General features: G+C 40.1%; 2 protein-coding genes across 3 annotated transcripts in view; one reads left to right on the top strand and one right to left on the bottom strand.

Moving 5' to 3' along the window:
* The window catches only part of CYFIP1 (cytoplasmic FMR1 interacting protein 1), a 63,192-nt gene extending 58,012 nt beyond the window's left edge, over window positions 1-5,180 (top strand). Inside the window, exons 29-31 of the mRNA XM_032226645.1 lie at window positions 1,344-1,582; window positions 3,707-3,854; window positions 3,939-5,180. Coding sequence (XP_032082536.1) covers window positions 1,344-1,582; window positions 3,707-3,854; window positions 3,939-4,103 — 552 coding nt within the window. The 3' untranslated portion in view covers window positions 4,104-5,180. The remainder of the gene's footprint in view (window positions 1-1,343; window positions 1,583-3,706; window positions 3,855-3,938) is intronic.
* NIPA2 (NIPA magnesium transporter 2) overlaps window positions 4,735-14,494 on the bottom strand; it is a 35,174-nt gene continuing 25,414 nt past the window's right edge. For both annotated transcript variants that reach the window (XM_032226647.1, XM_032226646.1), the window contains 3 exons: window positions 12,074-12,164; window positions 10,300-10,460; window positions 4,735-7,641 (listed from right to left, as the gene is read on the bottom strand). In XM_032226647.1, coding sequence (XP_032082538.1) covers window positions 7,004-7,641; window positions 10,300-10,460; window positions 12,074-12,164 — 890 coding nt within the window. In that variant the 3' untranslated portion in view covers window positions 4,735-7,003. The remainder of the gene's footprint in view (window positions 7,642-10,299; window positions 10,461-12,073; window positions 12,165-14,494) is intronic.

The raw sequence follows: 14,494 nt of genomic DNA on the forward strand, positions 1-14,494 counted from the left end.
AGATTATGTGATTTATAACACTAAATAAGATTGGCCACAATTAATATTTGGATGGAGAAACTATTTGGCAGAACAGACTGTAAAAGTAAACTTGGAAACTGAAACAAAAGGGAATGAAAACTATTTTCATACTATACCCAGAAACTGCACAAATATGCCTATGAGTTAATGAAAATCAAAGATGATTCCCAGCCCCCCTTTTATAAAAACATTATTTTCTCTTATTGGGAGAAAAAAAAACCCTTGAATATTCAATTTTTATATGTTCCAAAAGAAAATAACTTTCTCATTTGTTAATTCCATTCATTAGAAAAAGACTTGCTTAAGATGCTTTGAAAATATTTTATTTGAGATATACAGATATATTTGGAATGTTGAGAGCAAATTTAGTCCAGTGATTAAGGCACCGGCCTCAAAACCAGTAGGTCATGAGTTCTAGTCCTGTCTTACGCTTGAAAGCCAGCTAGGTAACTTTCGGTCAGTCACTCTCAGCCCACATCATGCTAGGGCAGACCTGGGCATTTTACAGCCTACGGGCCACATTTGGTCTGTGGGCTGTCCCTGTTGACCTGCATCGGTCAGTGGAAGAGAGGGTGTCAGCCGGGGGTAGGGCATCAGTAGAGAGTGGGGATAGTATTGGCAGGGACCTGGGTGGTGGGCAGAGAGTTGGTGATGGGGAGACAGGATGGTGGCCATCTGCACCAGTTCCATTGCTTGTATGTCTCACCTCTGGGCTAGGCAACACCAGTTGATCAATTCCTGTTGCAACTAATGAATAAACGTTTGGTTGATTTGAAAAAAAAATGGAAAAGTGTGAGGAAGAAAAAAAAAACAAATATTAGTAGGCTCTTTTTGGATTCAATGACTACATCTATTAATTCAACACTGGGGAAACCATAATAGCTAATGATGCAAACATGATGTAGAATTTCATTCCAAAATATGACGCTTTATGTAGAATTCTAGGTTTAATGAGCTTGGGATTGAGTGAAGAGAATCAGCCTCTGCAGGTGAAAATAAAACAACACATTCTGTCAAAAGGATGGATTTGAATCTTTATTGATTTTTGATGTCTTTCAATTGTAGAAATTGAAGATGGATCAGTATATTTATCATGTACATTTAATGTGCTAAAAGAGGGAGCTGATTATGTTAATAGTATATACATTTTATTTTCAAATTTTAGTTACACATACGTTATTTTGTATGACTTTTATCTAAATTAAATAATTTAAAATAGGGTGGGAAAGTATCGTTTTCCATCCTATTTGAAACTCAGTAGCTCATTTTCACGTTAATAAGTTCTTCATAGACTGATACTGTATTGTTGGTTGCAATTATAGCAAATTGCCATTGCAAGAGAAGGAGATTTGCTAACCAAGGAGCGTCTCTGCTGTGGACTTTCTATGTTTGAAGTCATCTTAACAAGGATTCGAATATTCCTGGATGATCCCATATGGCGTGGTCCTCTCCCTAGCAATGGTGTGATGCATGTAGATGAGTGTGTGGAATTTCACCGCCTTTGGAGTGCAATGCAGTTTGTATACTGTATTCCAGTGGGAACCCATGAATTTACTGTCGAGTATGTATCCAAATACTGGCAATGGCATTGCTATTTAATAGTGCTTTATTTTTATTTCTGAAGTTAGATATGACTATGATATAACAAAGGAATTAAGAATTTACTGTATTACTAAACTCTTAATTCCTTTGCAAATATTAGTAAACTGTATATTGTTGATACAGCTACTTACGCAAATGCATTTGGTCAGTCTCAAGACTTTGTTAGACCAAAACATTAAAATACTATTTTAAATGTAGTTTAATAAATGCAAAAATGATAATCTAATGAGTCACAGTTGACTATGATTACAATGATTTTTTGTTTTCAGCATCTAAACTTTGGAGATATCAAATCAGTTTTATAGTTTTTGGGGTGGTTCTGTTTCATGTAACTACCGTATTTATCGGCGTATAACACGCAGTTTTAAAACTAAAATTGCAAGCTTAAACCCTGCCTGCGTGTTATACGCCGATACTCCGGGTGGCAGAAGCCCGGGACCCAGTCAAATTCGCTGCGCAAGGTGAAACGGCCGGCAGCAGCCCTGCTCTCCTGCTGCGGCTTCTGTTTCAATAGGGAAGAAAACTTCCTTTCGCTTCCCGGGCTTCTGCCGCCCGGCAGAAGCCCCGGGACCCAGTCAAATTCGGGAAGCGAAAGGAAGTTTTCTTCCCTACTGAAACAGAAGCCGCAGCAGGAGAGCGAGGCTGCTGCCGGCCGTTTCACTTTGCGCAGCGAATTTGACTGGGTCCCGGGCTTCTGCCACTCGGCAGAAGCCCCGGGACCCAGTCAAATTCGCTGCGCAAGGTGAAACAGCTGGCAGCAGCCTCGCTCTCCTGCGGCCAGCGTCCGTTTCAGTCGCTTCCCTTGTCCGTCTTGATTGCTGGAAGCAGTAACAAACGGCGCGTCCGCTCCGCATCGCCCTGACAACCACCCCAGCCGGCGGCTGCCAGGCCTCGCTGGAGTCAATTGCAAAGCTGCGTTCAGCGCTTTGAGGACCTGAGGCATCTTGGGAAATGTAGTTCCCTATCAGAAAGAATGGAGTAGCTGCGAATTTGTAACAACATAATATAACTTGGTGCTTCGCAGGTTACGAAAATCTCGTTTGATTTGCACACTGTTTTTTAAAAGTTAGATAAAGAAATTATGCTGTGAAAGCGACTAGATAGCCCCCTCCCCTTCCTGTGTGTGAGAAAGGGAAGGAGAGGAAGGAAGGAGGGAGGGGGGAGGAAAAGAAGAAGGGAGGGGGGGAGAAGATGGAAGGAGAAAAGATGGATGGAAGGAGAAAGAATGGAAGGAGAAGGAGGAAGATGGAAGAAGAAAGGAAGAAAAAGAAGAAGGGAGGGAGAAGGAAGGAGGTAGGAAGAAAAGGGGAAGAGAGGGAAAGAGCAGAAAGACAAAGAGGATGAAGTTGATAGGCAAGAGGAAGGGGGAAGGAAGGGAAAAAAGAGGGAGAGAGTGAAGATGAGGAAGAGGTTTTTGGTTTTCCAAAAAGCAGTGATTCTGATTAAGTTTTTTTGCTCAAAGAGGTGTTTTTTCATTTCATATTTGCCTTTTAAGAGGAGTTAATGTTATAATTCATGTTCTAATGTTATAAATTTTAATCCAACATTAAGTTCCGAGCTTCCAAGTCATTTATTTTTAATGAAAAAAATTTTTACTCAAATTTTTGTTAAAATGGGGGGTGCGTGTTATACGCCGGTGCGTGTTATACGCCGATAAATACGGTATTTCTTTAGAACTGTATGAAGATAAAGATCATATACTGAATCAAAAATAGTGAATATAGTATTAGGCAGGGATGCAGAAATTTTTCTGATCCCCCAAAAAGCCAACAGGAAGTAGACAAAATTCAAAAAAGTCTTCTTTGCATTTGTAATGGTTAAAGAGACAGATGCCTAAGGCATCCATTTCACACTTAAATCTAAAATTCCATCCTGAATGGATCCTGCCCTACCCATTTCTGAAATATAGTCTTTGACTGCATACTTATTAGCAGTACCATTTAATAAAAAGATATTGCAAAATTCTGCAAAACATTCAGTCAGCATTGTTAATTGTAGTGACAGACTTGGGACTGGGAATCCAGAATCCTGATTTACCTTACTCAATATAATGTAGTGATTTCTCTACACTTTTACTTTGTAGACAATGTTTTGGAGATGGGCTGCATTGGGCTGGCTGTATGATTATTGTGCTCTTGGGACAGCAGCGTCGATTTGATGTGCTCGATTTTTGTTATCACTTACTGAAAGTACAGAAGCATGATGGCAAAGATGAAGTCATCAAGAATGTGGTAGGTTTGACCAAGGTTTATTTCTCACTTTGTGTGTCATTTTGGTATCTTTCCCTTTTACTGATTATAATTTTTGTTTTGTAGCCATTAAAAAAAATGGTTGAGAGAATTCGCAAATTCCAGATCCTGAATGATGAAATTATTACCACACTGGACAAGTATTTGAAATCTGGTGATGGAGAAAGCACACCGGTGGAACATGTCCGCTGTTTCCAACCTCCCATTCATCAGTCTTTGGCCAGCAACTAGAAAAGATCTGTGATCTTTTGAAAACAATGGTCAGTTGCAGCACATTTTGGAACTAGATTTGTTGTCTAAGGGAGACTGCCCTGATCTTCATTGCTTTCCAGGATCAACTAAAACGTTTGAATGGTTGTTTTCAAACTCAATTACTGTACACAAATTTCAGATTTTAGACTATTTTTAAAATACTTTTGATAAAAACACTTTGCAGTGCAACTATTTTAGGCGTAAATCGTTGCGTTTCTCCAGTTTTTATAATTGTTTTAAAGGCTTAATATAAGGGATCTTTATTTACTTTGGCTAACAAAAGTGAATTTTATTATAGGAGTATGCTTGAAATGTTTTTGTATAAGGAAAGTAAAGCTGCTCAGCTTATCTTATAAAGACACTCCGTTTGCTATTTTTTAATCAATAGAAGGTTCTCTTTAGAAAACTATTTTACCCCATAATGTAATCAGCTTTGGAAATAAAAGATTTTAATGAGATTTTAAAAGTATGATTGTAAGATAGAAATAATTAATGCTTCGTGTTTATTCAGATTTAGGGAATCGGTTAAATACCCTTAGAATAAAGGACTTCTGGTTTTTTAGCTTCTCATAATCTGAACAGAATCTGAATCCTGTTTTTATATCTTGTTGGAAGCAAATGAAGTTGAAGGTGAAATTATTGTGGAATAGTATATAGGGAACACAGCTTACATTTACTAGCTTAGATTTATACCTTTTTCAAGGGTTATTTAGTTTTAGAAAAATTATCTTCAAACATTTAACTGTTTGAGAAGTATACTTTAATGAGTCATGATTCAATAGTTCTGTCAAAATTCTGAATTAAATGTTACTGTAATTTTAAAGTATTGTTTGGCTTTTCTGGTCTAAGAATCACTGTTTCAATTATGTATAAAGTCAAGACATGTTTGCAAGAGAGATTATCTCTGTATCCAATTTTCTAGGTAGCGTAATTATATTTATAACATAGGCAGTAATATTAAAGTTTCTAACACAATGCAAACTATTCTAAAATTATAGATTATCAGACCTAAGAGCAGATATGATCAACCCACAGCCATAAGAGTTTCTTTCTAATTTGAAGTAGAAAACCGATAGGCTAAGTTCACAAAGTATTTAGCTTGGTTAACACAATGTGATAAATTTTGAACTATTTAATCCTACTGTAATGTTATGGAACTCTGTCATACATTTCTTTTCTAAGTGTTAAAATAGGCTAACTTGTTGGGATAATTTCCAGAAATAAAGAAAAATGGGAAGTCATTATCCTATTCATTTTAATAATATATCTCTGCTCACTGCAGCACTTCCAGTTAAAAGTTTGCCTATCCCTGCTTTAAAAGATTATATTCTGATTTAATGTTTACTTATTTGGCAACCTTCCCTAGTTATGGTGCTGAACAAGAACCTACAGGTATCATGACTGTGGCCTTTACAGCTTCCTACAGTCAGATGTTCACAGCCTTCACTGTTTACTTTTAACAAGCAAAGTCAGTGGAGAAGCAAGCAGGAGACGGTGAGCCCTGCAAATGGCTTTTATGCGACTGGGGGGCATTGCAACTGGGTGGGACTTGCATAATGACGGCAACTGGAACTGCCACAACTGCCATCACATCCAATTACTTTGTCACTTACCAACAGAGTTCTTGATTGGTATATGATTAAGCTATATTGCAGAACACTTAAAAACTGCTACAATAATCCACACTATTTCCCACAACAGATGCCTTCAGCCATTAACTGAAACATCTAATTTCATTGCATTTTTGTTCTTACAAACATTTGAGACTTCTTTTCTAACTCTGAATGCAATCAACTGCCAAAATGATGAAGGTAGATTAAACAATTGGCATTTGATGCTCTCCTCCTATTGCATTTTATTTAATTTATTCTCTTTTAAGCTTTTCCCAGCTCAGTCTCAATTAGTTTCCACCTTCCCAATTTTGAAGGTCAGCTTTCTCAACTTTTCTTCCATATAGAGAGGCTGAAACATAATCTACAGGCATTCCTCCATTTTGCAAACACAACTAAGCCTGCCTTCTGCCTGTTGATTTGTCTCTGCTTTAGATGGAGTAGAAAGGTACATGCATTTTTTATTGCCTTTGGTGTTCCAGAAGAACAGAGAGTCAAACCATGCAGGTAATAGTTGTTACACTAGAAAGACTGGAAAGGGGAAAAAAGGCAAGTTTATTCTTTCATCCCACTTTCAATAATGGAATGAATAATTTTGCCAATTGTTATGCATTATCCAGCAGTAATCTTAACATGAAGCACTTTAAACACTTGAAACCAGTAAGTACTTGTATGTGTTTTGGGTATGTGCGAACATATACAAACATGGTTTACACCCAGGTATTTTCTTAAAATAGCATTTTTCTACGTAATGACCTTTGTGAGCTAATATCACTTAAGTCTTGTTCCTCAGGAATGTCTGCTTCATTGATTAAATAAAAACACATTGGTTGCAATTGCAAATCTCCTAGACATCTGATCATAAATTGTCGAAACATAGATTGTTTATGGATGAGTAGCAGTGTTTTATAATAAAAACAAGTCACTGCATAATCCATCAAATTACCATAAAAGATTTGTAGGTGTGCAAGACCAATATAATTCATCAGAAATAAAGCATTTTATTTGTTAAAATTGTCATTAGTGCAAGAAGTCTTAAACCAAAACAGAATATTTACATATTCATACTAAGTTAAGCAAATAACAGAGTGAGGTTCTTTAGTATTTTTAAATTAAGAGTAAGGCAAATAAAAATCCACCACTGCTCTTTGACCAAGTTAGCCAAACCTAAAAAAATGATTGTCTACAGTATTATTTAAATATATCTGTTTGAAAAATGCTGTAAAAGTGGCTTTTCACTATGAAACGAAAGTTACAGAATTGTTGTCTTTAGGAGGCTGACAGATTTCCATTTCTCCTGGAAGATATTCCATCAGGGGAGTGTAGGTCACTTTTGCAAGTTGCACTTTCTTCATCGTGATTAAACAGTTCATATGTGCTTGGCATGCAGCCATTTATTCCTTTGTTATCTTTATGTAATGTCACAGGCAAATTTGCTAGGGAAAAATTGACATCCTTAAAGGCATGCAATAAAAATATCCCCACGATTATGGTGATAAAGCCACTAAATGTACCAATAATGTCATCAGCTGCCATGTGTTGCCATTCCTTGAAGAGGATCGCAGAACAGGTTAAAACAGATGTTGTGAAGAACACATAATAGATTGGTGTCACTACAGAAGTGTTGAATATGTCCAGGGCCCTATTCAAATAGTTAATCTGTGTGCTTACACAAGCAATAAGACTTAGCAGCAGAATCCAGGCCAATGGATGTTTCAGCACAGCTTTTCCTGCAAAAAGTTCCTTTATAGCAATGCCCAAACCTTTTACACAGGATACAGATAAAGCTCCAATGACTGAGCAAATTGTTATGTACACGAGAATGTTGGTCTGCCCATGCCGGGGTCCCACTACAAAGATCATGATCAAGGATACAATGACAATAAGTGTTGCAAAGACTACAAAACCTGAAATATTAAAAAAAAAATGGAATGTTGCAATTGTACATACTAAGTAATAACACAATTTGAAAACTTAAAAACATCTGGAGTCTGTCAATGGTTGTATGATTAGCTAAGGAGGACAGGAACTCAATGTGACCAAAAGTTACATTTGTATATTTTATTTTGCTGGGGGGTGGGTGGGTAGGGGAGGAAGTTGAGTGCAGTAGATGTGTATAGCTTTAATATGTATATTTTAAGTATAGGGATTGTTACATCTCCAAATGTATGCATTTTGCCAAATTTGATGAAATAATTGGAGGGGGGGGGAAGAGTCAAGTACAAATTTTAGGTAGCCTACCCTTGAGTTAAAGATACCGTATTTCCCCGAAAATACGACAGGGTCTTATATTTTTTTGACTTACGAAATATGGCCTTGGGCTTATTAAATGGGAGGGCTTATTGTTTTTGGGCTGCCGGGCGGCTGCTCCCTTGAGACCGGGCTCCCAAAGAGCTGGGCACAGCCTCAGGGTCGAATGGCTTTGTTGCACTGTCGCAGCAGCAACACAGCAACCATGCTCGCGAGCAGCCACCTGGCAACCCCCCTTTCCAGCCGGGCACAGCGCCGCTGACTGACCTAGCTGTACCCGGAAGGTACCAAGTAACGTGAGCGCCTGTTCGCCGCCCTCCGCCTCCTGCAGCTCGGCGCCTTTGGAATGCCCCTAGGTGAGTGAATGGGGCTCTGCATGGCTGAGAGGGAGGTTGCGAGAGCAGCTTTTCCGCTCCCCACTCACGCAACTCACAGGCTCATGATGCCCTTGGCTAACTCTACAGTACCTGCAGAGCCAGGGCATCTCTGCTGCTGGCGTGACCCGTCAAAACCGCGCTCAACTAAACCGCGCCTGATTAAACCGCATCGCTGACGTCATCAACAAGGCGACAACAGCCAGCACGGAGAAAGAAGGGCGCTTTAAATAGCGCTTTGAAAGCAAGCCGATTCAACTTAAGGTAAGGGTTAGCTTTAGGATTAGGTTTAGGGTTAGGTTTAGGTTAAGGGTTAGGGTTAGGTTAAGGGTTAGGGTTAGGTTTAGGGGGGTTAGGTTTAGGTTTAAGGGTTAATTTTAGGTTTAGGGTTTACAGCGTGCTTCTGTCTCCGCACTGTTGTCGCCCTGTTGATGACGTCAGCGACACGGTTTAGTCGAGCGCAGTTTTGTGGGTGAACCGCTGCTGGTGCCACCCACCGCTTTTTTTCTGGCTTTCAAAGCATGGAGGACAGATGCCACTCTGGCAGTACACTCTATGGTAGCGTACAACCATAAAGGGGGGTTGCCGGGAGGCTGCTCATGAGCGTGGTCACCTCATGGCTGCTGTGTTGCTGCTGCAACAGCACAACACAGGCATTCCACCCTGAGGCTGTGCCTGGCTCTTTGGGAGCCTGCTTGCAAGAGCGCAGCTGCCCGGCAACCCCCCTCTTCAGCTGGGCACAGTGCCGCTGACTGACCTAGCGGTACCCCGAAAGCACCAAGCAACGTGAGCGCCTTTGCCCCCCCTTTGTTCCCACGGCTGGGTGCCTTCGGGATACCACTAGATCGGCAAGCGGTGCTCTGCCTGGCCAGGGGGGGGGATTGTCCAGGGGGCTTATTTTTTTGGGGGGGTGCTAATATTTTTGCCCACCCAAAATATGTGGCAAGGCTTTAGTTTCAGGAAAGATCATATTTTTGGGGAAACATAGTGGGAATGTATAGAAAAATACCCTTGCCCTATAGGATCTTTGCTAATGATGCAATTTTAATATTTGCATAATTCAGAATACTTCAGTGATAGGTTCTAGCTCCTGTTGCAACCGATGCACTGCAACGGGGCCGGGCGTCCGTTACGTGCACACACGCATGTGTACCCACTGCCTGCCATGCTCCAGCTGCTCAGCAGACTTTCACATAACTGCCGTATGCTCCATGCATGTGTGCAAATGCCCCGGTTGGCTCAGATAGAAGTAAAGAGAGTGGGCGGGCAGGCCCTCTGGAGCATCATACCAGAATGGTACCTGGTACTCCCAGCAGCCACCAGTATGCCCGTACCAGGGCATACCGGTTGTATCCCACCACTGGAATATATATATTATTTCATGAAGAGTAGCTAAGACTTTCTTAATTCTAGCTATTAACTAAACCTATGTTGACTCTCAGTAAAAATTGGAGAAATTCTTCTCCACTTGATACATTGATCTTAAATGTCATAGTCATTCTCTTAGCTCAGAAGCTCCAGAAAAAAAGGAAATCTTACAATAAACTGTCATATTTACTGTCTGTGTAATCTATTTATTGCTACAACTTTAAACTTTGCAGGATTAAACCATTTAATAGTCTTCTGTTAGTGTTCAGAGAAGGCAAGGGTTAAAAATGAGCTATGGAGTTGAAGATGTACTCCAACCTCATTCTCAACATTCACAAATGCCTCTTCAGATTCTTGTGTATTGAGTGAAGTGTATACATGAGCACTGTAAGTACATTCAACTAAAAGCATTTGAAAGCCTCATTGGTAGGGCAGCTAGATACATGGAACTAAATATATTACAAAACCTATGCAGAACAAGTCTAGTGGAATGTGAAGAGACACTCGAAGCAGGGTTAGATCCTGGCCCGCCATATATAATTGAGTACAGAAGTATCTCTTTGAATCTCTCACCTGGATCACCTAACTTGTGGGAGATTTCACTCAACGTTTCAACTTCCTCTTCTTGAGGTGCATGAATGACCATCACAGTGGAACCAAGTATGCTTAATAAACACCCAATTTTTCCATGTAAATTAAGTTTTTCGTTTAAGAAGTATGATGAAAGAATGGCACTAAAACACACAAATATAAATTAGACATCAAGCGCTACTGTAGGTAATAATCTATAGTAACAATTATGTGTTTGTATTGTTAAAGAGTAGAATTTCTGCTGGGGGTGGGGGATTGCATATTTTTAAAATGTTGAAAGCTATCAACATTTTGAAGGCCTGTCAGGTTTAGAAGGCAGAATGCAGGTATTCCAAATAAATCGTTATCAAATAGCCTTATTTAAAATAAATTGAAATGCTTATTCTTTGGACAGAGACGGAGAGGCTTTATACTTTAAAATCCAATTTCAGAAGGTCTCTAAATCCTCGGGAGATTTTGAGGCACTCACAGAGTTTAAGAGAAAGTGAGCAAGGACTTTCTGGTTGTGACACTTTATAAAGATAAATTCATTCTTTTACATATTTTAAAAATAAAAATGATCATGATTACTTCAAGGAGAAAATTCTACACTTTTGGTCTTCAAGTAATGACTATAATGAAATCTGCCCATAATGATTGTCAAGTGATTATCAAGTCTTAATAACCCTCATTGCTGCTCTCCCCAATGCATTTTTTTAAAACAAATGCACCAGTCCTTGTGGAACCTAGGGTGCCTCGGGTAGGGGAGGCCCAGGGGGCCCAGTGCAGGCATAAGCCCACCTGATGTGGACTTCCCAAGGCCTCCCCCCATCCCCAGATACCCCATGCTCCACTTGCAACCCTTTGGGGTTGGGCTGTGTCACCACTCCTATCCTCACAAGATCCAAGATCTCCAGAGCTCAAGGTGGGGTAGAGAAGAAGACACCCCCCCCCCCCGGTTCTATGTGGAACAATCCCCCAAGTGTCTTTTAAAGAAAAATAACATTGGCAAAATTCTCGGTTTTCCTTTCCTCACTAGATGCTAGGTTTAGTTCCCCCAGCATGAGCTGTGCTAGTATACTAACACAGCTCATACTGAGAGAACTGAGGCTAGCACTAGCAAGGAGAAGAAATCCTTCTGATGGGGAGCTAAGACCAGAGAAGAAATGCTCCCATGCTGGGTAAACTAAGGCTAGCATCTAGTGAGAAAAGAAAACCCCAGGGTGAGTCGCAGTCTTAGTGCCTGTGGGAACTTGGTGGGGAGAGCATGGGGGGTGGGGGGAAGGGGCAGGCATATTGCAGCATCTCTACGGTTGGTTGCAAGAGCAAACAACTGCAGGGGTGTCATAGCAAATGTAACTTCAGTTCTGGGTCCTGAAACTTCAGGTTTTGCAGGTGTCTATTGTAACTTTGAAGGGTTGCTATATGACTGGTTGTAAGTCAAGTACTACCTGTATCCAATTTCAATTCAAAATATTAAATCTACAAACAAGTAAGCAAACTCTCATGCACAGAACATTAAACTGAATTGCTGATAAATTTTGATTATGTTATACCAAGATTTATTTCTAAAATCATCTATGTTGTGACTTTTTTGTAAGCAATCGGTGGGAGGAGTAAAGACATCAAAATAGAAAATTATATTGAAACATTCAAAAAAGCAAAACTTAAAGCAACTGAGCCAGATCTCAGAAACCCAGTTCTCTGCCAGTATTAAAAGCAAGTGCTTAACCAGATCTCTTGATATTTACAGAGATACCCAAAACTACCTTCTTACCTTACAAGAACACTGAGAGCTCCCAATGGGGTCACTAATGTAGCTGGTGCAAATGCATATGCAGCAAAGTTAGCAACTTCACCAGCTCCCACTGAGGAAAAGACATGGGAAGGGAAGAGGTGAGATAAACAGAAGAACAATTTTCACTGCTACACCTACTATTTTAAGTAAATTCATACTTGGAAAAGATAAAAGTAAATTAGAAAGTAAAGGAGAGAAGAAGGCAAATACAGAACAGCACATGAATAATCTGTGGTAGATAATTCACATATTACCTATTTTTACAATTAACAATAGCAATAGCACTTACATGCTGCCCTATGGTGCTTTACAGCCCTCTCTGGGTAAATTGCTCTGTAGCAATTTACAATGCTAGCATATTGCCCCCAACAATATGGTAAAACAATATGGGTCTCGTTTTACCAACCTCTGAAGGATGGAAGGCTGAGTCAACCTTAAGCCTGTGAGGATCTAACTCCTGGCTGTGGGCAGCTTACAATACTGCATTCTAACTACTGTGCCACCATAGCTCTTCAAATGCTCTACTTTCTAGCTATAGAAAATACTGGTCTGCAAGGAGATGATCGAGTTGAATAATGCCATATACCTCACACATCTTTATTAAGAAAAAACATGCAAAGTTAACAACGTTGCTATGGATGCAGTACAGGGACTCTTGTGGTATCTGCTGATTACTCCTTAAAGCAGCTGTGCTTTTCTTAGGGCTGTATGGTAGTAAAGGAAATATTTGAGTTAAGAAGACATCAATAACCTAAATCTTGCCCACTTTGGATATAATCATTCTATATCTAGTACAGGTGACCCTCGACTTACAACAATTCATTTAGTGACTGTTCCAAGTTATAACTGCACTGAAAAAAGTGATTTATGACCACTTTTTTACAACCTTTGAAGCATCCCCATGATTATGTGATCAAAGTTCAGATGCTTGGCAACTGGTTCATACTTATGATCATTGCTGTGTCCCAAGGTCATGTGATCCCCTTTTACAACCTTCTGACAAGCAAAGTCAATGGAGAAGCCAGATTCACTTAACGAAGAAGTTAATAATCTATCAACTTCAATGATTCACTTAACAACCCTTGCAAGAAAGGTCGTAAAATGGAGCAAAACTCACTTAAGAAATGTCTCACAATAGCATACATTATGGGCACAACTGTGGTCGTAAGTTGAGGACTATTTGTATTAAGTATTTGGATTTCACTGAAAAGAATGCCAGACTATAATTTCTGAACTATTGTATTAATCTTTAAATCAAAAAATCTTGGTATCTTTCAAATTCTACAAGAAATATCGAGCCTGTCATATATCAGAAAATAAAGATTTTCAGTACATTGTTATTGCCTGCTCCTACTAAAGTCACTTTTTGGTTTGTTTTAGACATTGTATTACTGTATATACTCGAGTATAAGCCTAGTTTTTCAGCCCACTTTTTGGGCTGAAAAAAGCCGCCTCGGCTTATACTCGAGTCAGTGAAAAATTTGCCCGAAATGGAGGAGAAAAAGGGGCGGGGCCATGCCGCTGGGTGACACTCGTGAATGGCCCAGTGCCCCTGTGAGTTTCCCCTCCCTCTGTGTCAGTTTGCCGCGCAGCGCGCACCGCACCATCCCCCCTCCTCACGTTCTAATGTAATGCAGGGCTGTCTTACGATTCCCCTTCCTCCCCCTCCTGCCGCTCTGCAACGATGTCCCACCTCCTCCTTGTTATGGCAAGCAGCCACATAGCGATGTCCCACCTCCTCTGGTACAGTGATCCAATGATAGGAATCACTGTGCCGTGTGTCATAGGAGGCGGGACATCGCTCCCGCGGCTGCACGGGACATCATCATCACAGCGGGACATCAGCATCATGAGGTGAGTGAAGTATTTCATTGAATACACCGCTAGTTTACTGTTTTTCTTTGAAATAAATATTCAAAAACATTATTGGTATCTATTTTTATTTTTGAAATTTACCGGTAGCTGCTGCATTTCCCACCCTAGGCTTATACTCGAGTCAATAACTTTTCCAGTTTTTTGTGGTAAAATTAGGTGCCTCGGCTTATATTCGGGTCGGCCTATACTCGAGTATATACGGTACTATTTTTATTATATTTTTATCCTGCTCATACATGCATACATAATGTATGCATGTTTGTGTCTGTCTTTCTGTCTGTCAACTCAAGGCAGCAAACATACCTAATAAATTCTTCTGCCTCTTATTTTCCCCACAATAATAAGCCCTTGAGGTGAGTTGGGCTAAGAGATTATAATTGGTCCCAAATTACCCACCTGTCTTTCCTGCGTAATGTAGGCTTAGAACCCCTAGTCTTCTGGTTTCTGTGCCAATACCTTAGTCACTACTCCAGATTTAGTACAATGCAATGGTGGGTTGCAGGCGGTACGCCCCGATACGGGCGT

This window comes from Thamnophis elegans, chromosome 11, assembly GCF_009769535.1.
Source record: "Thamnophis elegans isolate rThaEle1 chromosome 11, rThaEle1.pri, whole genome shotgun sequence".
Classification (NCBI taxonomy): Eukaryota; Metazoa; Chordata; class Lepidosauria; order Squamata; family Colubridae; genus Thamnophis; species Thamnophis elegans.